The sequence below is a fragment of the Cryptomeria japonica genome, chromosome 9 (assembly GCF_030272615.1).
Source record: "Cryptomeria japonica chromosome 9, Sugi_1.0, whole genome shotgun sequence".
Lineage (NCBI taxonomy): Eukaryota > Viridiplantae > Streptophyta > Pinopsida > Cupressales > Cupressaceae > Cryptomeria > Cryptomeria japonica.
In genome coordinates, this window is record NC_081413.1 from 12,335,187 (window position 1) to 12,360,890 (window position 25,704).

At 34.7% G+C, this 25,704-nt stretch overlaps 1 protein-coding gene across 5 annotated transcripts; it reads left to right on the forward strand.

The window, feature by feature from the left end:
• The first annotated feature begins 1,359 nt into the window (after positions 1–1,359).
• Positions 1,360–21,805, forward strand: LOC131077165 (serine/arginine-rich SC35-like splicing factor SCL28). 5 transcript variants are annotated; one of them, XM_058014603.2, is made up of 8 exons: positions 13,047–13,099; positions 13,217–13,378; positions 14,624–14,701; positions 15,503–15,667; positions 15,783–15,856; positions 16,086–16,125; positions 21,105–21,284; positions 21,435–21,805. In XM_058014603.2, the coding sequence occupies exons 1-8, from the start codon at positions 13,062–13,064 to the stop codon at positions 21,442–21,444; spliced, it is 747 nt and encodes a 248-aa protein (XP_057870586.2). In that variant the 5' UTR covers positions 13,047–13,061; the 3' UTR covers positions 21,445–21,805. The 5 variants fall into 5 exon arrangements, 2 of the variants coding, with proteins under 2 accessions (XP_057870585.1, XP_057870586.2); XR_009113549.2 differs by lacking the exons at positions 13,047–13,099; positions 13,217–13,378; positions 21,435–21,805 and adding exons at positions 1,360–1,835; positions 19,718–19,912 and having other exon boundaries at positions 21,105–21,241; XR_009358995.1 differs by lacking the exons at positions 13,047–13,099; positions 13,217–13,378; positions 21,435–21,805 and adding exons at positions 1,360–1,835; positions 19,718–20,002 and having other exon boundaries at positions 21,105–21,236.
• Positions 21,806–25,704: the final 3,899 nt, after the last annotated feature.

Genomic DNA, 25,704 nt, shown 5'->3' on the forward strand with positions numbered 1-25,704 from the left:
AAATAAAAAAGCCTTACCTACCTTCCCACATGATCCAAGATGTCATTAATGGTATCAAAATGAATATGATTTGATAGACGAGGACTCTCAAACACCTCTTGGTACCTACGAAGCCCTCTAATATATGAATGATGTATAGAAGAATTTGATTTCTAATGCAAGGACATGATTTAAAGTGTTTGGACACATGCATACTATATAAGCAAACATTAGAGGCTTATGCGATTATAGATGATCACGATTCTTTTCTTAAGATCTCTTAATGACATTGAAAGACATATTTTTTTCAAAATGGTAAAACAAAGTGATAAAATATATTTTTTCTATGTAATAGATTTGGCTATTCTTTGAAGTGAAAAATGTATGTTCTTATTCGTTTCAATCAATAAAGGATAGTCTTTTGCCTCTTTGGTTGGTTGGAAATTGTGTCTATTAGTGGTTTTTAGTTGTGTTGTTATGGATATGACACTCTTTTGACCTATTTCAGATATAATATAGATATTTCATCCCTTTTATAGTTGCATATCTCTTCCTTGGACCTTTTGACAATATTTTGAACATGAGATTTGTGCAAGTGACTGTTTACTCCTAATGCTGTTTTTGCTTGTTGAAGCAAGATGAGTGATTTTGGTTCATCACCTCCTTTTGTTTTAGTATATTTCTTTCTCTTTTCACCCCAATCAATAATAAATTAGTATTAGGTAAGTGTTTTTTATTATTGTAGTTTTGATTAATGTTAGGAACCAACCCTTTTTGGAGAGTTGTTTTAAGAAGCAGGTCCCACAATCAAGAGATAACTCCATTGTTGTAGCCAAGATAGGTCTGCAAACTTGCAAGGTAACAACCAAGAGACAACTCCATTGTTGTAGCTGAGACAAGTCTTCAAACTTGCAAGGTATAGTATAATAGTAATAACAATTACCATGACTTTGAAAATTTCTTTAAGAGCAAGTTTTACAAACTATTGGACCGAGAGGAAGTCCTATACAAAATTGATATAAGTCAAATTGAGTGGTGGGCATACATAAAGAGGAATGACGTATGTATAGAAGACAATGAAACTAAAGAAGATCTAATATATTACGAACTTGATATTGATACTAGATAAACAAGAATGGTGTATGTCTAGAAGCCAATAGAACTCAAAAAGATCTAATATATTACGATCTTGATATTGATACTAATATTGACAACAATATTCTTATTATTAATATACCAAAGAAACATTTATGTTAGATCACAAGCTCCTTCCTAACTAATCAATATTTTGATTCTCATAAACATTGATGATCATAAATTTAATAATTATTTTTTTATTTTATATAATCTTTCTAAAATTTTAATTATAATTTGGGCGCCTCTTCCTTTCTACCCCAAACAAGGAAGACAGAACTTCCCACCTTCAAAGTTCCGGGCTACAGGAAAATATATAAAATACAAGCCGTCTACGACCTCAGTCGACACGGCCAGGAATTTTGGATGCGACAAAACCCAGGAATTTTAGTTTAGGTTGATTAATCCTCGTTAATTACCCGTTTGGATGATCTGCAATCCATTCAAACTTTGTCATATAAAGTATACACAGCCATTTGAACTGCTTTAATCCCCTGGAAGAAAGCAAAGCCTAAAAAAACAATGGGGAGAAATCGAAGCCGCAGCATGAGCCGTAGCAGAAGCTACAGCCCCAGAAGAAGCCGAAGCCGCAGCAGAAGCCCTCCTCGCAGAAAGCCGCGATATGATGATTACAGAGAAAGGGAACGCTTCAGAGGATTTAGGGACAGGAGATCCTCGGCACCAACTGGGCTTCTTGTTCGAAATATTTCTCTCGATGCAAGGTCAGCATATTTTTATGGCCCATGGATTTTTACTCTGTATTTATTTTTTGGTTTTTGTTTTCTCTTAAAGTATCGCGGTGTCAGAATTTATCTTTTGAAGGGGGTTTGCTGAAATAATGGTTTCTTCTAAAAAAGGGTTTCGTGCTTGCTTAGTGTTTTTGTTATTTATTTAATTAATAATCAAAATTTATATTTCTAGTCTGTAATACGGAACTTTTGCTTCAACATCCATATGCTAAATTTGAAAGAGTTAAGCTCTTGAAAAGGACTTGATAAAATTAGGGTTTACGCTAAATAAGGTTTTCGGGCCATGTAATTTTCTGGCAGCGTTTTCTGTATGCTTGTTGGCATTTTGGTTCTACATTGCTGTTTTTTTGCTTAAAATCCATGTCTTACATTTGCAGGAATTTTTCTTTTAAAGGATTTGATGAAACTAGGGCTTCAGCCAATCGATTATATCCTACCATGAATTTTCGGAACTGTTTTCTTTGCAGTTCAAGTTAACATATCTGGTCTGTAATATACTTTGTATATTTAAAATTTTGAAACCCATGTTTTGCATGTGTCGGAGTTTGTGGGTTTTAATATGGAATTCTTGTCGAGAAACGCTCTTTATATTTAAGGGAATTGGGTTTTCGCTTAATGTTTTTGTTATAGTGCAATTTTTATTTTCGTAGTCTGCATTTTTGAAGGCAATGTTTTGCATCTGCGAAAATCTGGCTTTTCCCGAGTGTTAGATAAACTTTTTAGTGTTATTATTAAATATATGGGTTTGGTATCATGCATTGCTCCGTATGTTTCTAGGCTTCACGCCTGTTTCTTTTGGCTGTAACATAAATTTGCGTTTCTTGTCTGCAATGTGGAATTTATTTCCATACGATTCTGGGAGTTGGGTTGGTTTGGCCTTAAAATGAATTTAGGTTTTCTGCTAAATGTGGGTTTCGTGCTATGTTTTTTCCATACTACGTGTTTAGGGTTCCTGCCTATTTTTTTTATTGCAATGTGATTCTTACTTCTTTGGTCTACATAGCTTATTGTTTATTTTGACACCCACGCTTTGTGATCTCAAGGCTTTTGACGAAGTTAATGTTTTGAAAAATTGTTGGGGTATCTGGGTATTTTATCTTTTCTTGTCCCTAGCAGTTTCTGCCCCGTTTTTTGGTTTTACTGCTTAATAAATTTTGGTTGAAATTCTTTGGGTTGTTTGGTTTTTTGGTAAGGTGCAGGATTTGTAATTCAGAATCCATGTTGTGCATTTTCTGGAACTCTTAAGGGATTCTATTAAACTCGGGTTTGAAAAAATGCTAGGGTTTATGGTAATTCAAGGTTTGACTTTTAAGTAACACAGAATTGAGTTATTTGTGGTTTGAAATCCTTGTGGCTTAGTTGGAGTATTGTACTTCCCTCTTGTAAATTGTAAACATGGGTGGCTTATACTCTGCCAAGATTTCCACTCAGTTTGATCTGGATGTGTCCAATTCAGCCATTTCATCGATAGGATCATTCCCAGTGTGAATTGAACCTGGCTACAACCATGGAAATTGCTGTCTCACTACTAGGTCATGTCCAGTTGGGCAGATCGTTGTGTTGACACTTAACTGAAGGGATGCATTTACACTTTTTTTGCTATTGTGGGCCCTGTCATAATCCCTTTGTTGACTTTTAGTTTTTTTGCCAATGAAATGATAGGTAAAAGAATTTTAGATTTCTAAATTTTAATTGATTGGACTATACTTTGTTTGGAAGTATAATGCATAATTTTGAGTTTTTTCCTCCAATTGGATAGGTGTTGGATGCCGCCTTCCAATCATTCCAAGCTTTCTATTAGTAATGCATTTTTTTTCAAATTTCAAGCAAGTTTCTTTTAGCAATGCTGTCTTTTGGTATTTTCAACAAAGTTTCTTTACAGCATTGCTATTTTTCGCTATTTTTTGACGAAGTTTTATTTTTACCAATGTGTGTTGGCTACTCATTTATAGGAGTGATTCTTCTTTCTTTTCTTTTATCTAAGTCAATGCCAATAATTGATTTTGCAGTAGAGTTTACAAATTTACAAGTCTTTTTTAGGGTCAATGCTCTTTGTGAAGTTTCATAATAATAATTACTTTAAAAAGGAATTTGCAAATTTCTAATAAGTTGCACCTTTTTCTATTCTAATTCTAATAATTTCTACAAATTATATTTTTTTACTAGAAAATATGGCTAGCTTCAGGTTGTCTTTTCCTGAAAATAATGGATTTACATAAACTTTGTAGGCTATTCAGTCATCCTTGGTACAAAACTGTTATGAGGTACTAGGTTTCTATAGGATCTCAAGCGTGATTGTAAAGTATATATTCTAAATACTCGTCCTGTCCTACTTGATGTTTCAATTGTGATTTCCAGGCAAGTGATTTATCAAGGAAAAAATAACATCTTCCATATCCATTGTTACTATAAGATTTGAAGGTATGGGTTATCTCTTACAAGAGATGCATCCTTTCTCTAGGATATGGAGTTATAAAATATGTTTGTGAATTAAGGAGAAGGTTTAAGTGGTGCGTAAAACATGTAATATAAATACACAACAACAGATCCATGGATAGTATGCAGATTTGAGAAAGAAAATAAATGGAAATAATTGCATCAAGTTTGTGAAGAAATGCGATGAAAATAAAATATATAAAAAGATCACAATAAATATTTGAAGATAAATAAAATGTTTAAAGAGCAGCGATTAGTTCATAAAAGGTGAAATTATTAACAAAGGGTGATATCTTTTCAAAGAGTTCTCTTTTCTAAGAGCTCTCTTCATGGAGGAATGAAGATATAAATTAAATTTGTGGCATGTGGAGAATATGATGTGGAAGAAGTGAGGGGCATGTGTGGAAGACAAATAGAAATTTGTATTACTAGTACACCAGCAGGTTCAAGCTTATGAAGAGCAGATCTTAAGGAGTATATTTGCAGATTTTATGAAGGGATTGTGAGGACTGTTAGAGTGAATTTAAAGGCAGCCATTATGGGAGATTTATGAACAGACTCATAGCAGACCTTCAGGAGAAGAGAATATCATAATGAAGGAAATATAAAGACAAGACAGGTTTGTAAGGAAGATATATACATGATCAGGATAGATTTATAAACTAAAAGACACATCAATTCAAATAGTTATCTCTTCTCTAATAGATGCATCATTTCGTGAAGACATGAAGATATAAGATGTGAGTGAGATTTGTGGAGGTAAGTGCAAGAGAAAAATATATATACATATCAACAGATTTATACATAAAGAAGATATAAAAGATTGTTCAATAAGCAGATTTGAAAGAGAAAAATATGCACGATTTGAGTGAAACAATGAATTGAATAGAAAGAACACTCAAAGAGATCAAGAGTGGAGAGAATATACAAACATGTGTTGTATCAGATTTGAGCAGATTTATAAAACATATATGAGAGATCTATAATGGATATGTATGTGAAAAGATAAGGAGAATATATGGAAAGAATATGCAAGTGTGTGTGATCATAGAAGTATATTTATATTATTTTTAATGAGAAGAAGAGAATCATAAGGTGAACATATGTAGGAGATAAATAATATCATCATAATGTCCACCATCCATTGAAGGCGCAACATAGAAGGTGGTACTTTGCTTTGAAAGTTGGTGCTTCCTAAAGGAGAGATTGTTGTCTCTTGCTAAGTTGGTGCTTAGCAGTGGTGCTTGGTACCTACAAATTGAGGGGTTGGTGCCTACAAAATTTGTAAAAAGAAGATTAATAAAAGCAATATTTTTGCTTTGGTTTTCTCCTGTAAGGGTTACCAGGTAAATATCATATGTTATTGTGTTCTTCTCATGTGTATGATTTTTTTTTTCCGTTGATAATAGAGATTTTTATTAATATATAAATAAGAAGTTTACATTACAAAAAAGGGCCTAACTTCTGCCCAGAATAATCCATAATATAAGAAGATTGATATATCATAATCGTGTGCTCATCAACAACACATCATCCAAAAACCTATCAAGCTCCAATCTTCAATGTTGTTTGATTAGAGCCATCGCACAAAGATATTCATAACCACCTTCTTTGGCTCCCTAGCCTCCAACAACATGACAACAATGACGAATGAGGTATCAGTATTGGCACAATATCCATGTGCCATGGTGAGAAACAAATCACCAAATACCATCTTGACAATTGATGAGTATGGAAAGTGAATCCCAGGCCTATAAATGCAAATCATGATCTCAAAATATGAATAGGTTCAACTACAGGCCTAATAGGAGAGCCAAACCCTTGGGTTCTTGTTCCTTACTTGGTTGAGGCAAGTTTTCCACATACTTTGGACACCTTGTGCTATCCACTTGCTTGACTAAATGCTACAAAAGTTGGACAAGGAAATAATTCGGATCAAACAAGTCTATTCTGAGGCTGAAGAGATCCAAATGTTCATCACAAACTGCCACGTGTTGTAGTCCATTTTTAGACCATTCTTGCAATTCGAGTTGAAGAAGGTAATTAAATACTATAATTATTAAATTTTATGTTTCACTATAGCAATTACAAATCTATTTTTAAAATTTTAGGTATGCTTTCTTTTTTGTTATAATTTTAATTTTTGAATTGATTGTTGAGACTTGATTCACATCCAACACAATTGTCTTAAGATGATTTGTGAAGGTGCGGGAGTCACTTTCTAGCATGGTTATCAGACAAAGTTGACTCCAATTGTGGCAATCCAATGGCGAGGGCAAGAAATGTAAAGCAGATGATCCTAGGTGACACTGTTAGCCCATTTTGTCATTGATGTCACAGCGATAGAGGCAGGTCTACACGGCATACTGATATTGAAGTCGGTATTGGTGACGATTCAAGATATTTTTCTCAACACTAGTTTGTGATATTAATTGATTGTACTTCAGTGTCAAAAACAAATTCACAGCAGTACATTCAGTAGAAATAAAAGGCAATACAAAATCAAATAATCATAAAGATATACCTCTCTTGTAATTCGTTCGAATTCTTCTAAATGCACTCTTGTTCGAATCCTTCACAATACAGTCACAGCGATATATTGACTTTGTTTCATTATGTATTTTGGTTGGAATATAAAGACATAATAAGTATTGATTCGGTTGTGAACAGGAGAAGTTTCTACAACCGACAGATGTTCTTTAGCATTTGTTTGTTGTTAATTAAAAGCAATTATGGAAAGTGGTTATTGATTCAAGTAACTGACTTACAACTACTTAACCGAAGGAAGTCTTTAAAAATAATGAACAAAGAATTTTTTAGTGGTGTGGTTTGTGAATAAGAGAATACGTGTAAGACTGGAATACATGTATAACTGGGTTGTTGGAAAACAATTTGTATGGAGTCAATGGAAGTATTTTAATGAATTTATATTCATTTGAAAAGGTGACAAGATGGTTTGTATACTGCACTGGTGAATTGGATAGGAGATTTCTGCACTGTAAATGGTTGTCTGTGACAGGTATAAGGAGCATAGAAGATTCAGTGCTGTTGATTATGTTTTGGTTCAGATTTTCACTTCTTATACAATACTGATTATATTTTGGTTCAGATTTTCACTTCTTATACAGCAGTGACAATTGTTGAAATATTCTGAATAATTCACAGAGATTTAAATGTTTATCATTAATGTTTTGACAATGTCAGTTTCTCTGAAGTTGAGTTTCAGTTTTAGGCATGTTCCAAGCAGCAGCATATGAATAAGTGGTTTACAGATTTTTGGATATTCAGAAGATACTTTTACAGTCTTAGTTTCAATACATTATTGTGCATTCATTCAAAGACATCAGATATAAGGATTCAGTATTTTAATACATCTTTTATGCCTGATTGTTGGAATCAACTTGATGAAAATATATTCTATTGATGCAATTAGATTGTATCTTCAAACTGTAAATGAACATGCTCTGTAACTGATTTGATTCTGGATTGTTGGTCTTAGAGTTGGTGCTCAAGACCTTGAATATTTGGAGTATTGATGTTCAATTAAAGGACTTTGGTTGAGTTGTTGCTCAATAGAGAAGGGATTTGGTGATTCCTTGGGTTGGTGCCCTTAAAGTTGTAATCATTTCAACTGTGAGGCTGGATTAGGACAGTTGATCCTAGCAACGTTTCTCACTGTGGTTTTCCCAAATTGGGTTTCCATGTAAAAATCTTGTGTTGTTTGTTCTTGTGGTTGCATCTATTTCAGTTTCAGTTTGTTAAATCTTTCAAATTTCTGTTTGAAGTTGATAAAGGATTTTGGATTAAAGATTATTAAAGTATCAAGTCTACTACTGATTCACCCAGTCCCACCCCTCCGTCTCAGTAGTAGGTTAGTGTCTACAGACACTTGGTGGGAGTGCATGGAGTATTTTCTTAATTTCACCAAACCCATCATGAGTATGATTCGTTTTATTGACATGGGTAAGTGATGTTTGGGAGAGGTATACAATGGTATTGATTGAATGATCGAGAAGAGATGAAGCCCATAAAAAATGAATAAGAGCAAGATCCTCAAGAAACTTTATTCTTAGAGGTGCAAACAATTTGTGTTGAGTGGTAGAATAAAATGACCACTCCACTACATCTTATCAACTTTGCATTGATTCCCAAATGTTACCATGATGAGATTCTTGCTATGTTGTTGAGGGTGCCATTTACATAGATGCAAAACTCAGCCAAGGGTATAGAAAATCACCTCCCAAACTTTTCCTTGATCTTGAAATGGAGGATTTAGTTACAAATGAGTTTGCTAAGTTTGAAGCCTTTTTACAGTCAAAGTGTTTCTGCTCTTTGTGACAAGTATATGAAGGATGTTCAAGTTTGGTGGTACCTCAATGGCCATACATCACCACATCTCTAGACTTGTAGGATCATTCTAGCAAGTAAGTTTCGTAATTTTTGTTGCACTTTTTAAATTTTAAATTTTATCATTTTATAACTAAAGCTCTCTCACATTGCCTCCATAGGTTGTTGGTTCTTCTTCGTTTAAGTGGAACTCGTGTACATACTCCTTTATCCACATAGTGAAACATAACTTATTAGCAGCAAGGCATAGGAGCTAGTTTATGTGCATACCAACTTGTGCCTTCTTGCTATAGACAAATGTGTACAAGCAAGGGGGCATGAAGTTGTGGGCTATAGATCCAGAGAAAACTGCCTTGGTTTTTTCTGCTACCACACAATCTTTATTTTTTGTGGAGTTGGATATCCAACATATTTTGTGTCAGTGGCAGTGAGCTTGCATGTGGTTCTTCTAATCTATCCGCATCATGTAATGTCAATTATGATCCTGATGTTGGTCTTTGTGATGACCCCATATGGTGATGTTTATTGATTGTATTATTTTTATATTGAACCAATGAACAGTGAATATCTATAACGACACTCGAATCTTGACAAATTGATCATGAATTAGTATATTTTGTTTCAAAATTGTAATACTTATGGTAGTTTTGTTTAGCATATGCATGATATGTGGTATTTGAATTATTTTTTTTATTTTGGGTGCAAATATGTATACATTTTATGATTTTATAGTTTTTAATGTTTGGACATACCCATAAAGTACCCAACTGCCCAAAAAAATTCTGCCATACTTTACCTATGTACACACACCTGATTCCAATTCAGCAATGTAGTATTAAGTAAATTTTCGATATAATTCAAGGAGTTCAATAGGAATCTATCTAGAAAAGCGATAAACCAAAGACCATACGAACCGAAGAGCTAAAAAGCATAGAAAACATCCAGGCAGGGGTGACAGGAAAAGCCCTCTCAAGGGCAGCAGAGAAAAAAGCCTATGCAGGGGCATCATAGAAACAACCCATATAAGGCAACAAAGAGAAAGAAACAAAAAACCAGAGTCCAACAACCGAAGTAGAAAACCTTCAACAATGAGCATCACTGCCCACATTTGACAACCTAATGGCCAATGCCTACATAACCATCGTCCAGGCAGGGGTGACAGGAAAAGCCCTCTCAATGGCAGCAGAGAAAAAAGCCTATGCAGGGGCATCATAGAAACAACCCATATAAGGCAACAAAGAGCAAGAAACAAAAAACCAGAGTCCCACAACCAAAGTAGAAATCCTTTGACAATGAGCATCACTGCCCACATTTGACAACCAAATGGCCAATTGTGATGTCCCCCAAACTGAACCTCATCAAATATTGTTGATATCGAGAAAGCTCCTTGTATTATCTTTATGAATAATGTGAATGATGCGAATAAGCAGCAGCGATAAGTGTATGACAAATGACAATGATCACTAGACCAAGCTACAAAGGCCACTTTAGAACAAGGTGGCCAGTTGGTTTGGACTAACTTCATTAGTATGGTGGCAAGAGATTGGTTTGTAACAGCCGACTTTATGTGATTAGTAATGGTCAAGTATGATCAATGTATAATCAACTTTATATGAATTCGGTGTTGTGGTCTTTCCCTTCCATGGCCAATGCCTAGAATGCAGAAAGGCTTGAAGTTACAGAAAAAGCATAAATTGAGTAACGGCAATTTGAAAGTAAAAGGATGCAGAGGACAAGTGACAAACAAAGGACGAGTTTCACCAGGGGCGAGTCTCTTAATTGGATGGCTGGTTGCATCGTGAACCCTTGATCAGATACTATAGATTAATAATGAACTCTGTCGTCTTCATAGAAAGAACAGACAGCAATATATACTATCATCAAATCGAGTAAAGGAGGTCAAGCATTCAAATGTCATGATAAGTAATCCATGAATTGAGGGTGACATTGGGCAGACTAGCAAACAGCAATCCCTAAGTATTAAATCATCCATGAGTGTTTATCGAATAAGCAAATTAAAACATGATATTGTCTTTATTGCTGCCAAGGGAAGTCCATAAAAATAATGCTAACCAATCCTTGATTAGTTATCTAATTTGAGGTGCGATCAGCATAATTAAGTCAAGAGGTGCCATTTTAATTATTTGTTAAGGACCTATTCATCATGGGATGCGACTCTTCCTTTGTGAAGAGATATGTCTTGCTCATAAGGAGATTATGTATAAGGATTAAAAGAGGAGAGTAAGAAAAAGGGGGAATATTGTCTTTGCTTATTCAGTTGTATCCATATTTGGATCTGCGCAATAGAGCATTTGCCTTTGGCCTCAAGCAGGTTACATACTTCAAAAGATTACATCAGACACAGCACCAAGAAAATTGCATATCTTCCAAGTGTAAGTCTGAGACAACGATCGTCATCCATCACCATAGGCAATTGGAGAAGTTTATCAGTGTAAGACTATTGCCAAATCAGTCATCGCTTTACATGGCATTGTTGCTATCAGTAAGGAGAAATTCGTAGCATATATTCCACAGTGACACATCAGAAAGAGCAGAAACCTCTCTTTACTTCTGCAGTTTGCGCACCTCAACTTGTATATGTCTTCAAGATAGATCAGAGATAGCAGAGATATGAATATGGAACTTAGAAACTTATTTACTTATAATTCCTTGACAGGATCTGCTCTGGTGAGCATTGATCCATTTGGCTTACAAATTGCCAGCACATAAGTTTAAATTAGAGACAACAATGGCCTATACCACGTGGGAGGATCTTGATCTGACATAGATATCAAAATTAAAGGAAGAGTACTTCAATAGACATTTAGATTAATTAGTATTAGAATAGAATAAGCTAGTCAAAGTGCTTTGTGGGCGCCACACAATAATTATTCATATTCTTATAATAAAAGAATTCTTAAACAATGTTTGCAGCAATTAGAAAAGGTTTGGAGATTTCACAATTATTATTGTGTTTCTAGCAGCAGCTCCATTAAAGGGAATGGAACCCACTTGGAAGACTTTGGAATATGTAAGGACCTTAAGGTCTGTATGATCTAAATCTTTGTACTTAAACTGTTAAATTCAAAGAAACAAACTGGCTGCACAATATAGATTCAGACTGGTTTAGGAAAATAAATAAAATTACTTATAGAACATTCAGATTTTTAGTGCTACACAGATTTAGAGCATTAATAAACACGTTTCAACTTAGGAACTGCAAAATGAGGAATATATTTGCTATTGAATTGATATGGAATTTCTTTACAACAGTAATTTGAGCTTTCAGATTACATAGAACACAATATAGAATTCAAACAGCAACACATGCTCTTGAGGGTTTCGTCTCAAGACCATATAGAGCTCGAATAGCAACACGCAGCAGCAGTGGTGACCTCTTGGGGGTTCCGTCCCAAGACCCAAATCGTGCACAAAGGCAGACCAAAATATTCAGCATACCAAAAGACAAAGTAGAGTCTTCAATATGTACCCACTTCGGGCAGTACATTAACTTGTAGTGCAAGGCAAGTAAACAATCTGATTGCTTTCAATGAAGGGATGCCAATCTGTAAAGAGGCCAACCACAGTTAGCAACCAGTTGGCTGAAGTTGGTAGAAGCTTCTGGTTCACAAATAGCTGCAGACAGTTGGCACATAGCTGCCAAAGAGAAATCCTAGGGCGGTTTGATGCTAAAGACAAAACAGATCTAATTTCCCTTCTAGGATACAGCTGTCACTACAAAACAAAATGGATACAACTGCCACTACAAAACAAAACTAAGCTTCTTCAAGAAGTCGATGGTTCTAATAGAAGATTCCAGACCAAATCTGGTTCTTTTTTCCTACAAAGGATAAGACTAACAGCTGGCATAAATCTGATTTCTTCCTCTGATTTTTCTGGAAGGAGACAAACTTGCACAGTTGGCAACCAATATTGCCATCCAAGCCAGGTGGCCTCATCTTTCACGGGTTCATCACAGAATATTGGTTGTGGTTTTTATTTTAGCCCACTTAAGCCTTGCAGATTATTGTTTGTGGCCTGAACAATCAGCATTACCAAAAGGTCAACCATGGGCTAAGAGGAGTCAACATGTTGTTGAAGATTGAAGATTTTTGTTTGGGAAAATTATTTGTGTTTTTTATCCATTCTCTACTAATTGTGAGATATCAATCGGATAGTCTAAGGGGGATGTTTACAATATAGAAACATATATCTCCAGTCATAGAATCTATCAAGATAAGTACTACTTTTCCAAACTAGCCTTAAAACTTTTGATATATTCAATTTTGATAAAATTATATTTATTAAATGTATTACAATCCTCACCTTAAGTTGGAATTGTTGTTTCAGGATTAAATTAAGGAAATTCCCAAATGGGGACATTACACCAATGCCCACATCAGCATTGTCCAGGCTATGTGTGGACCAGCTGGCAAACAAAACTGCCACCTGATGTACACACATGTTAACCACCATTGAAGAAGCGTTTACACAGAGTATTGTCTCCACAATTAGCTAAAGTGGAAAATTAAATGCCATAAATAACTGTGATCTGGAACATTTCTAAGCAGATTGGAGATAATCCGACGGAAAAGCAACCCATACTTTGAAAACAGAACTGTACTGGAGCAAAACCCATATATTGAACACAAGTTGGTGCACAAAGGACAACCATTTAGAGAAAGTGGGCGACATTTGAATTTGCCAGAGGCAAGGATTATGGTAGAAAACAGGTATTCTGCAAAAAATTGACACAAACATGGGCAGAGGATGACCATCTTTTTTCCACGGGAGGGGATTAGGTGCAAGTGGGCAAAAAGAGTTTTTGATTGTCGTTGAAGTGTTCTATCTGCAATTCATTGTTGGAACCATTTCTAATTTTTTTTTGCTTTCTCTGTATGATCAGGCCTGAAAGGCCAGACAAATTAGGATGAAACTCGAGAGCAATATGCCTAGTAAAATGATTGAATGAAAGAAGGCTGTTATCAAAAGCTAGAATCTTCTCTTCATTCAGAATTATTTATGGTCAGATTGAAACTGAACGTTGTGGCTTATTGCAAAGCTATGTTTTTTTGGGTCCGGGTTCAGTTTGCTCCAAACACTGGTCCGTTAGAAATTCACCCCAAATTCTGCCAGGGTTTGCTTTTAGCCCAGTAAATTCGCTCAGAGGAACCCGGAAGGAATTTAGGCGAAGTTTGGGCACCAGCCGCAGAACCCAGGAAGAATTTGGATGCTAGCTGCAGAACCTGGGAAGAATTTGGGTGCATATGTCAATTTTTTAATCTTTTTTGAAGTTTTATTTTGTCTAATTTAGTCTATTTGACCTCCAACCCTAAATTAGACCACTAAAAAGGTCAAAAAGATAAAACCTAATGTTGATGCTCATAAATGGTGGTACTTCCATGGAGAAATATACCAGCACCCACAACCGAACATTGATATGGTGGTGTATTTTTGCATTTTGCTATGTTATTTGCCATTTGGACAAAAAGTATACAACATTAATATATATGGTGGTGTATTTTGCTATTTATTTACTGCTGCATATATGTATATATTTTTATTTTTTTATTTCTATATGTTTTTGTACGGACGAATCCAAAGCGGACCCGAACCCACCCCCCCCCAAAAAAATGAACGAATTTGCGAACCCGAATCTCGAACCCGAATCCAAATCCGAACCGGCAACTTAGTTTTTTATTGTCATGACAGCGGAAACATTGTAGCTTACTTTCTTTGAAATGGTTGGTATGTTTCTTAATGTGAATATTCAAAGGTAAATTTAGTTGTTAATAATGGAGACTGATCCTTGAAATTGCATATCTTGAAAGTAATTGATAATCTAATAAGGGAGCATTTTGTTTGGTGAATGTACAATGAAAAGTTTTTTTTTGCTGTTTGATTTCATTATTGTATAAATTATAAAATAGTTATTAAGATTTTAATTTTTACAATCACTTTTATTTTGTATTTTGTAGGCCTGAGGATCTTCGAATACCATTTGAAAGGTTTGGACCAGTGAAAGATGTTTATCTTCCAAGAAATTATTATACAGGGTATGCCCATTTTTATAATTTCAAAGTTCAAACATTCATTTTTAGCAAATTTTTAGTCCAGATTGTCCTATTGGATGATCTTAGTGTCTAAATTCAGTTTTATGTTTTGTTAAAATTGTATTGCTGGTTACTATTTTAAATGATAGTTAACAAATGCCTTGCTATTAGATTGAGTTTCCATGTGCTATGGTTTCCTTAATTTGAATGCATAAGTAACATAATAATATAATATATTGATTTATCAGGAAATGCTTTTACTTGAGATATAGTCTACATGTTATTTGCTTGTTAATTTGACCAAATTCAATAATACGATAAATAATTGACTACTCTTTATCACTATTGGTATAAAATGTTTTTGGGGTGTGTATCATCATATTGTTTATGGTAATGAAGTTTGCTCGTTAAGATACATTTTTACTATATTTATAAAGCAATGCAATGATGAGTATAATCATCAAATGTTCTAGTAGTTAACTGACTGCTACCATTGCACATCAGTTCTCCAAGTTGTTATTCTCAATCAAATCAAAAGAAATAGCCGTATTAAACAATTATCCAATCTGAAAATTCCTCATCTGGAAATTACAAGCTGAAGGAATGCAATCTAATCTCTATCCAACTAGAAAGCTGTACCTGTGAATGATGTAGGATTGATCTTGCTAATGCATAAATTCAAATTAGGTAGTTGGTAAGGACACTGGTTGATGGTTCTGACAGTTTTGAAAAGTTTAGCTCATTAACCTGAACCTGAAAACTGTTAGACTGAATATTGTAACTTTTCTGTTGTGTCCCTTGCAGTGAGCCACGGGGTTTCGGCTTTGTAAAATACAGGAATCCAGATGACGCTGCAGAGGCTAAGTACCATATGAACCATCAAATAATTGGTGGACGGGAAATTACCATTGTCTTTGCAGAAGAAAACAGGAAAAATCCACAGGAGATGAGAGCAAATGCACGAACTGGGTAGTAATTTATTGTAGAATGTTCTTTTGCTGAAGAGTCATTCAGGGTTTGTTGTATGATTTGATTCATTTTATAAATTCCAACCTTTTTTTGCTGGCTGCTTATTTGTTTATAGTAGGAGCAGCAGATATGGTGAAGGTGGCTTTCGAAGGCGCTCACCCCCACGCTCTCCAAGGCGTCGTCGACAGTGTAAGCATATTTCTATAATTATTGAAGTGAAATTTGAGTTTATAGGCATTTTACCCAGAAGCCAGATCTCTTGTTAGATACATGTAATTCATTCCTTAGCACATCTTATTTAAATAAGGATTTTCTTCAAAGAGAAGGCAAGTTTGTTGGCATCCCACACTCACTTTTTTTCTGAAGTATAATCATGTCTTGAGAATTGAAATCCTAATGTTTTCTTGTTCCTGGACAGCCTACACACGCTCGCCGTCTCCACCCGGACATGGCTCAAGGTGGGAGCATTTGTTATAGTGTTATTTGTCAGGGAATATTTATTTGATCAGCTAACAAAATGTCATCAGTATTTTCTTTGGTTGTTAAGCTCTTTTTCTGTCTTGTAATTCAAACTCAAATCTTTCTTTTTTCCGTTTTCTGTTATAGCTCTTATATGTTTTTTATCTTGACTCAAGAAATTGTGGTATTGTGTCCATTATTGGTGGTAAGACTACTTGTCAATGTATTTACCCTCGAGCATTATTTTTGCATTTACTATTTTACAATCTTACTTTTTCTTGATTTCTGATCCAATACATGAAGAGGATGCTAATTTTAAGTACTTATCTTTTACTTATGCCATGTGTTTGCTGTGCAAGCTGAATGGTATGTTTTCTATAAATCTATTAATAAACCTTCTCTCGTACTAGTTTCTTCATAATGTATTGATATGCTGAATTATCATATCATATTTTTCATTTTTGTTATGACTCCTCTCAATCTTGTTAACCATTAAACTAATCAAGGTAATAGGAAGCTTCCAGGCTCTTTATGGAGTCAGTTAATGTTCATTAGAATCGGTTCCTGAACAATTATTTTGATTTTAGGTCACTTCCTTATAAGACACACTTTAAGATGATTCCGAGTTGTAGCCACAAGTTTCTAAAGCAGACATTTTTGACTCCAATTGTGTGTTCATCCTGAAATAGAACTTTAATGTCTAAGATAGACAATAGCATTGGCATGATTGAGACTTACAAATTTTTATATAGTTGGGGAGTTTTCTCCAGATTTTGGTAAATAACCTTTGCAGATATTTGATTTCAGCTTTTCTTTTCGTAAGATGCATTTGGAACGAAGAAAACTAAAGTAATATCAAATGGTAATGAAGAAGAGAGGTTTTTGAATTCATGGCTTTATTGCAAGATTTGTTTGTTCAAAATTTCCTTAAGCTGAGGACAATTTATAGGGAGGGCTAACTTGTGGCTCTTACTTAACTGGAGACATTTTTGTTAGTAGTCTTCAAAATTCCTCATTCCTTTTAATTTTACTGACCAAATGGGTGGATAGGATTGAATTAATGGTGATTAGGACTATATTTCACAGTACAAAAACTGCCTTTGGACCACAAAGTAATGAAATATCCTCTAGCCAAAGTTCCTTCATTGACAAATTTCTAGGTTACTGGATCCTTCAGAAATTTGGCTTGTTGCTGTACTGGACAGGTTGGGTTTGGGAGGTGTTGTGGCTTTACGTACCCGCAGTGTACTAATGGTATCAGGGCTGTGTCCTGGCTGCATCCCATGGGATTTAAAAAATTGCCAAAAAAACTTGCAAAGCAGGTGGCATTGATGAATTTATCATGTGCTGCTGCAGCTGCTTCACCTTAACAGAAGCATTTGGAAGAGCTAATATGACCAATCTGTTTGCACTCATGTACTGCAGTGGGGTTTTTGTCTTTATGCCATGGGATGCAGAAGAAGTTGAGAAAAATGGAAGAGGGTGCTGTTTTTATTTTACACATCCCTTGTGCTTGTCCAATTTGATTGTCAGTACTCCACTATTTATAACTACCTTCACAGCTCATTGTGTCTGTATCCTGTATTTTTATCATCTTTTTCAATTTTCTTTTGATGGTGGGTTTCAGAAAAGTCGTTTGTTTTTATTATTTAATAATCTAAATTATTAGGTTTCTATCTATATAATAAATTTATTAACATAATAAATAATGATAAAAGTTAATAAAGTCATTTATATATATATTATTAATTTATTTACAACATAATAATATAGAAATTATTTATTAATTTTGACATATTTGTAATATAGTTATTGTGAATATATATCTATAGTACACCCACCGAAGCTGGGGGAAAATAAGTGTACTCAAACTAGTAAATTAGACAATTTTTGGCAAATATGGCATTTTATGTAGTTACTTTAAGTCTTTATTGATTGGCTCTTCCATTGAGAAATACCTTTTGTTTGGTACTATGATTGCATTATCCTATCTTCTCAATTGAATTATTCATATGTAATTCTAGATCATCAGACCCTCACCCTTTTTTTTAGGAAAAAACTGGAGAAACACTATTACGTCTTTAAGTTGTTAATTCACTATTTATATATAACTTGAGATCAACATTCCTTCATACTTTTTATTTGAACAGAAGTTATTTATTGCCTCTACCCTTTTTTTATGGGGAAAGTTGTAGACATACAATATTACGTCTCTAGTCTGTTGATTAATTGAATTTAATGACCGGCATTTTTATTTGATGATATCGTTTTATATTTTAAATATATATTGTTCTTTGCCACATCCTTCTACTTTCACATCCAAGTTTCGAAAGCACTGCACTGAATAACCCGTAGCAGAAATACAAATAATAAATGCGGGTAACTCTGTTTGCAAGAGATCTATGCTGAATATATTAAGAATAGTCATTATTTAGAACATTTTTTTTTCAGAAAAGTTTAAATTTATGTCATTTAGGCATTGGGTATGTAATGCAGTGCGTGTTCACCTGGCTGATATTTTCTTAAGATAATCTGCTACTGTGGATACCATGAAATGTAGTCTGATTTGCTTAAAGAAACTTGCTTCTCTTATACCGTGCCATGAATGTTTATTCTTGGTAACTACAAGATATTCTTACTGGTTGAAACTATGATTCATATATTAGTAGTCATTGAATATTAGATGTAGAAAATTTATTAGAGATAAATATGAATAAAGTATTTTGATTTGTGTAGCCATCTCCACATAAGCTGGAAATTAACAACCCATCTGAAGCTTTAGTAAACAGCGACCTGACTTTGTTGCAGTTACGTGATTAATTTTATGGGGGGTTAACATCAGTCTTATCATAGAAATTTGTTCTTAATATAAGATTTGTTATACTCTAAATGAATGTTTTCTGTTGATTATACTAAACCTCTAGTTGTTGTATAGTTAATGTGTCCACACAAGCTTTATACAAATGACATGCATCCATGTAAACAGCCTACAACTTAAGGTGTGAGAGTTCTTGACCATTATTGTTGTTCTGAGTAGATTGCTTGCTTAAGAGAAACCAGACTCATCTCCGAAGTTCCTTATTATTTTTACAACTTGTGGTTTAGTTCTGCTTGACCAGCATTTGCAAGTGATGTCGGTCTAAACAAGGTTAGCTTATTTGGAAGTTGCCCTAAATATTTATTGTTTGTGAGATTGGGCCTTTTTATCTTTTATTTCGTTCTTGGCTTGCATTGACTTGTTGTCTTTAGCTTGGGAGAAACCATGTTTTCCATGTCAAGGAAACTGATTTCCTTGTGTTAGTGTCATTCAATGTCCCAGGTTTTCCATCACATTCATTCAACTACTTTGTAAGGCTTTACCTGACATAAAGGCAGGAAGAATTGACGTTTGGAAGCGATCTTCTTGCTTTCATTGTCGATCCTATAATTGTTTCATATTTATTACCCCTTTATAACCCTTTTACATAACCCTTTTACAAAGCAATGTGGATCCAGATGTGATCATCCAAGCAATCCAGCGTTTCAGACAATCTGTTCATCAAATTCAGGCCAATTCTTTTTGAGTAACATGTGTTGTTCTTGTTCATGCAGATTACTAAAGAGAAAAGAGACATCTTGCTTATTGAAAATCCAGACTTGTGACACATCCTAAGAGAGAAAGCAATTGTACTTGTTCATGCAGACTACCAGAAAGAAAAGAGCTTCCCTGCTTATCAAAGTTTGAAAGTCCAGAGTCGTGATATTCTATAAGATGGCAGGCAAAAGTTATTCGAGAAGTTTTCATTAGTAATGATCTTCAACAACTGTAATCTTTTGAATTGTGAGATGGCTCCCAAAGTTTGCGTGTTGACTTCTAGAATTTCTTTGTTTGTTGAGGTCAGTCTTCTGTTGTAGTCATTACTCTCCCATATGAAAGAGACTTCTATTTTAGTTGTAAAGTCATCACGTATAAATATTCTTCATGCCCGTGCTGATCTTCATTGTATGATAGGTTGTTGCAGCAGAATTAGAGGCGTTTCCAATTTCTACATTTGAGACTCTTCATGTTCTGATACGCTTGAATTACTCCTGAGGACCTAGCTATTTCATAAAATTATAATTGAAATCAAATCCAAAACAATTGTTAGAATGAACTCTGCTCTCTAGTCTAGTCACAAAAAAATTGATTCGAACAAATAAGAAAATATTAAGCATTTCTATCTGTTGAAAACTGCTGCCTAAGTTTCAAAATGATACAAGAAATGGTTACCAGGTTTCTAAAGAACAAATTAATTATTTGTTATTGTGTTTTTTAAAATTTTATTTTTTTATATAAGGGATAATATTCTTCTATTGTTCTCATTAAATCAGGTAAAAATATTGAATTTCAGATGGAGATTATATAGGAAACATGTGCATGTGCAGTTCTTTTTCTTTACCCTTTTAGTGGGCAAAATTGACTTATTTTCAACTTTCGAGTTACAAAATATCAAAGTCAACATGTTTACTTTCTAATACCCAATTTTGCCTCTTTCTTGTTTTCCCGCAATCTGTGATTATGTCTGCCCAAGTCGTGCAGGTTAGATCCTATCAGAGCTCCAATGTACAACATCTATACTAAATAGATCCCTGTCGGTACTTAAATCTATAATGGTTAGCCGACTGCCAGAACACATAAATTAAAGAGTTTGCAGATGCTGGCTGAATTTGTTCAAATTCCATTGACTAGATAAATTCTTGGAGCCAATATTTTCTTGCAAATAAACTGTACAAGTCGGTATTTGTCTATGATTTTGTAAAAGCTGAGAAAACTTCCCATTGTGTGAGAATATTGATTATTAAAGTAAAATTACATATTCTGCTCCCTCATTGTAGGGTGAAGGTTAAACTTTTGCTTGAGATTGTGCATCATAAATTTTTATATGGTTATTCTGAAGTACAGATTGTGCATCATAAATTTTTATATGATTATTCTGAAGTACAGCTATTGAATATGCAGAGGTCGCAGAGCTCAAGAAGACTACTATTCAGATGAAAGATCTTTTTCACAGTCACCTTTCCCTCGCAGTGTGTCTAGATCTCCTCGAGCTGCAGATGTTAGGAGCCCACGTAGGGCATCAAGTCCCAAAGAAAATGGCAGAAGTCCAATAAGGAGGCAGATGCCAATGCAGTCTCTCAGGTGCAATTTTTTGTAAATTAGAATGATCCTGCTATTGCATTGCTTGCTGTGCTCTTGATATGTAAAATTAAATATTGTGCTTGCCTTTTATTTTAGCTTTGTGAGGCTTTTAAGCATTTGGTGACTGATAAAGGCTGCGCTTTTTTGCAGTCCTTCATGATGGTTTTGATCCGACTGTTTTGGAAAGCTTTGATAAGGTCGCTTGGTTTGTACAGTTGCTGTATATTGATCTTGGACTATCCAGAAGTTATTGTTCAAGAAGTTTTGGTTAGCAGGCATGGTATTAACCTATTTGACAGTGTGGTGATTATCTTATGTATTCTAAGACCGTAACCTGTTGAACTATAGGATTATCCAGAAGTATGAATATTTGTTATTTGAAAAGAACCTACTTAGATTTTACATTCAACACTCACGACAATGATTATGTTCTCCTTTTTTAAACAAGCAGAATGTTAGGATAGATATCATTATTCTAAATATGGAGATAAAATATGGAAATATGCTAGTGTGTTTATTTATATTTTTTGCCTACCGATAGTCTAGTTGTGATACTATTTTATTATTATTTATGGTGTTATCATCCTTACAAAGGTTTAGATGGTTGATGCTATCATCATTGTATTTGATTGTGGTGTTAGTTGTAGCATCTGTTTATTATTTTTATTCCCTTCATTTGCTTATAGTATCTGTTAGTTGTGTGTGAAATGGCCTAAATATATTTTTCTTCATTTGCTTATGTACTCTCTGGTGTGTTTGCTTCCTGATTATATGGTTTTTGGGTACATTTCATGGATAATTTTGGAGTGAAACTGTCTTAGGCTTTGAACTCATGCTTGGCAGTGAACAAGACTTTTTTCTTGCAGCACACTTAAATTGTATTCTAGAAAGATGCACTTTTTTTGGATGGTCCATTTCATCTTCTGTTTATTAATTCTTCGTGTGATGAATGACCCTAAACTGCTTTTGGTTTGCTTTTGTAGTGTTTTTGCATCCTATTAATGTTGTTGGTGCATTTTACTAATGAAAAAATGCCCCTACGCAAAAGCCCTACACTTTGGAGTGGAACTCATGGTTGGCAGTGCTCTTAATGGACAACTCTTTTAAGCCACTTTTCTTGCAACACACTTCAAAGTGTTTTGGAATGGTGCACTCATTTTTTTAGGTCCATTTCATCCTTTTTGTTCACATGCTTACTCGTTATCCAGACACTTGAGCCACTTTTTGTACAGCACACTAAGTGTGTTCTAGAATGATGTGCTCTCTTTTTGGTTTTCCATTTTGGCATCACCTCTGTGAACGAGAGGTAATGGAGACATCTTTGGTTATGTATGGGTGAAGTCAACAACTTTTATCTAGCAGACCCTTTTTATGAGTTGCTACTATGTAGCACGAATGTACATAATCTCAAGAATAGTAGGCTAGTAATTTATATTTTTTTCTCTATAGTTGAATAGTCATGTAGAAGTTGAATTGAACTGTTATTTTTGTAGTGTTAAATATGTATATTGTATGTCATTTTAATGAATACAACGAATGCAAGAAGGTAAGTTTTCGTTGAATATTTTTTTGTTTGTCAAATTTTTGTACATTTGATTTATTAATATTTTCTATATTCTATTTTTGTGTCCGACATTGGTAGCAGAGCTTTTAGACTTTTATTATATATTTTCATCTGCCTTTATTCCTCTTTCGTTGTAAGTTTTATTTCCAGTTTTACCAATATCTCTCAAGCTTCCTCTTTCTACACGTTTACCATACAAAAATTAATCAGAACAACTTACCACAGCATATCAGATGTTGTACCCTATCCCACAAAACTAAGTCATTTCCATTAGATCACATCCAAAAGACTATGTTGAAGGTGTTTTTGCTGTTAGAAAGAACTTTTGAAGGTGTGTTTGCTGTTAGAAAGAACTTCTGAAGGTGTGTTTGCTGTTAGAAGGAACTATTGAAGGCATTTTTGCTGTTACAAGGCATACTTAAGGTTTTTTTGGTTGATATATAAGTGTTTTTGTTCTTACAAGGCGTTCTCTGCTAATATAAGGTGTTTTTACTATTATTATGCCCTGCTTGAACCAGAGAATAAGCTGATATGGCCCGTTGGAAGCTAGAGAGGACTGGCACAACTTGCTAGAAGCAACTTAAGTCTGCTTTCTCGAGTTATTGGTCAAACGGTTTTGCCTTTAATAAATAATTGTCCTTTCATTCTTTTGATGGAAGATAATACATTCCAGATTAGAGCTACAGTGTTTGGATGGTGGTGTTATTTTGTAAGTCTTTCCATTTTCAAGAGGTCTAAGTTCAGAATTGATTATTTTCAATTTTGTTCAACACTAGAAATTGTGAATTAATTATTCAGAAAATAGGAAAATTAGTATCTCTGTTTGTGTTTACCATCCTATCCACGAAGCTTAACTTTTTGGAAACTAGATTCATCCACGATTCCACCGAGTATAAATTCTCAGTCGTTTAATTTATCCACTTAATAAATTTTAATCACAGTTTTTAAGATTGCATTAAAGAGGGGCATGCCTTTTTTAAAGCTGTTAGCATTTTGAAAGTATGTAACTTGTGCATGTGGTGGCAAAAATTGGCTTATGATCACATGTTTTTTTATGTAACAATAACAAATATTGGGAGATCTTCTCGAGTGAATTTTGTCTAAAAATTAATAAATATTTTACAATTTTAAAACAATTGCAATATGTTGTATATGAGGTACTCTTGGTTCATGTTTCCAGGTTAATTTGTTGCAATTGAAATACTACTAAATGTCATATTCAGTTGCAACAATGTAAGTGGCATTGTCTTTATAAACCAAAGGGGAGAAATAACGATTGTTTTTCATGTTATCCTTGGGTGCTGACCCTTAGTACAAAGCTCTTGGGCAATAAAGAGTAAATACAAAATAGGGGTGCGAACCCCGAACAAACCAAGGTTAGACAAGTAAAAACAAAATCTATCCAACCTTCAACAACCCAAAACTCAACTCAAGGGTGGGGAGAAGCACCCAGGCCTTGACAAAGATGGGTTTGGGGGAGGGGAGAAGACTTCCCCTTCCGCTTGCGACAAACCATAGTCCAGACAATACTATCACTAGGACCCTCAAAGGAAGGATTGAGTGGGGAGGACCTTGCAAAGTTACTAACATGTTGTAGCGAAACAATAGTAGGTTGTTGAGATGGAATACTACCAGAATCCAGTTCAACTGAAGTAGAACGAGGTTGTAGAGTAGGAGTAACAGGGGTGGGGGCCTCAGGAATAAAGGACGTTACAGTAGTAGGAGCAAGAGGATCAATAGAAACTTCAACAATAGTGAGGCATTTCATCCCAAGAGGAGACATTGTCGTCACAAGAGAACCAACAAAATTAGAGTCCATGGCATTGATTGTCAAATGATTGACAATAGCATCCTTCCACCAAGTAGCAGTACCCCTATGCAAGATGATCCGTTGAGAAGCATTTTCGACAACAAAAAGGGAGGTCCTCATAATCCAATGGTTAGTCCAAGGCCTATCCCAAACCATGAGAGCCACATCCCTTGGGAGAGGCGAAGATATGCCAATGTCGATTAAAATGCGGGCAAAGGTAGAGTGCCCCATAGAAGATGTGGCATCATCCACCTTCAAGAAATGGCCTATGGAGTTACCAATAGCCTCATAGCAAGAATGCTCCTAGAAATGGAGAGGGAGATTAGGAAGGTGAATCCATATTGGACTCGCATTCAGTGGTTTAGTAAGGGGATTAAAAGAAGTTGACCAGGGCTTGACAGAAAGAGAGTGATCTTTCCAAACTCTTAGCTTGCCCAACACCAAATCTCTATCCAAGGAAGAAGTAGAAGAAACAATGAAAAAACCTTTAGCTTAAGGAAAAAGCTCAATGTTGTGAGCAACCAGAGGCTTCCAAGAGGCACTCACTCAATGATGGAGGTTTGGAAGAGAGCAAGAATCTAGAAAATCTGCACACCAAAGCACAATGTTGATAGAAACCAATATTGTCCACGACACCTTGGCCACAAACCGCCATAGGGGAGGATTTGACACAAGGAAGAGAAGAGGATGAGCATCAGATCTAGCTACACGAGCAAAACCTCACCCACTAGTGAAATTTGATAGTGAAATTGTCACCATCATAAGATGATGTAAATCTTAACTGAATATTTGGAATTGCAGATTTCGTTAATAGGTAAAATTATTTTCACTTATCTATATGACATATTTTACGACTCTTGCCTTCACATCACTTTTGTGTACACTAGATATATTCAAAATAAGTAAATTAGTGTGAATATGACTTAACAGGCTAATTGGTTAAGTTGTGAATAGGACTTAGAGGCTAACTGGTAAAGTAATAATGCCGTTCACACCAACAAATCCATATAATATAAAGCTCTTAGTCAAGCAGTACAATTAAGAAT

Coding starts and splice junctions, on each gene's coding strand:
- LOC131077165 (XM_058014602.2), top strand. CDS start 1,636: ATGGGGAGAAATCGAAGCCGCAGCATGAGCCGTAGCAGAAGCTACAGC. Junction 15,668..15,782: donor AGAGCAAATGCACGAACTGG/GTAGTAATTTAT, acceptor ATTTGTTTATAG/TAGGAGCAGCAGATATGGTG. Junction 15,857..16,085: donor TCCAAGGCGTCGTCGACAGT/GTAAGCATATTT, acceptor GTTCCTGGACAG/CCTACACACGCTCGCCGTCT.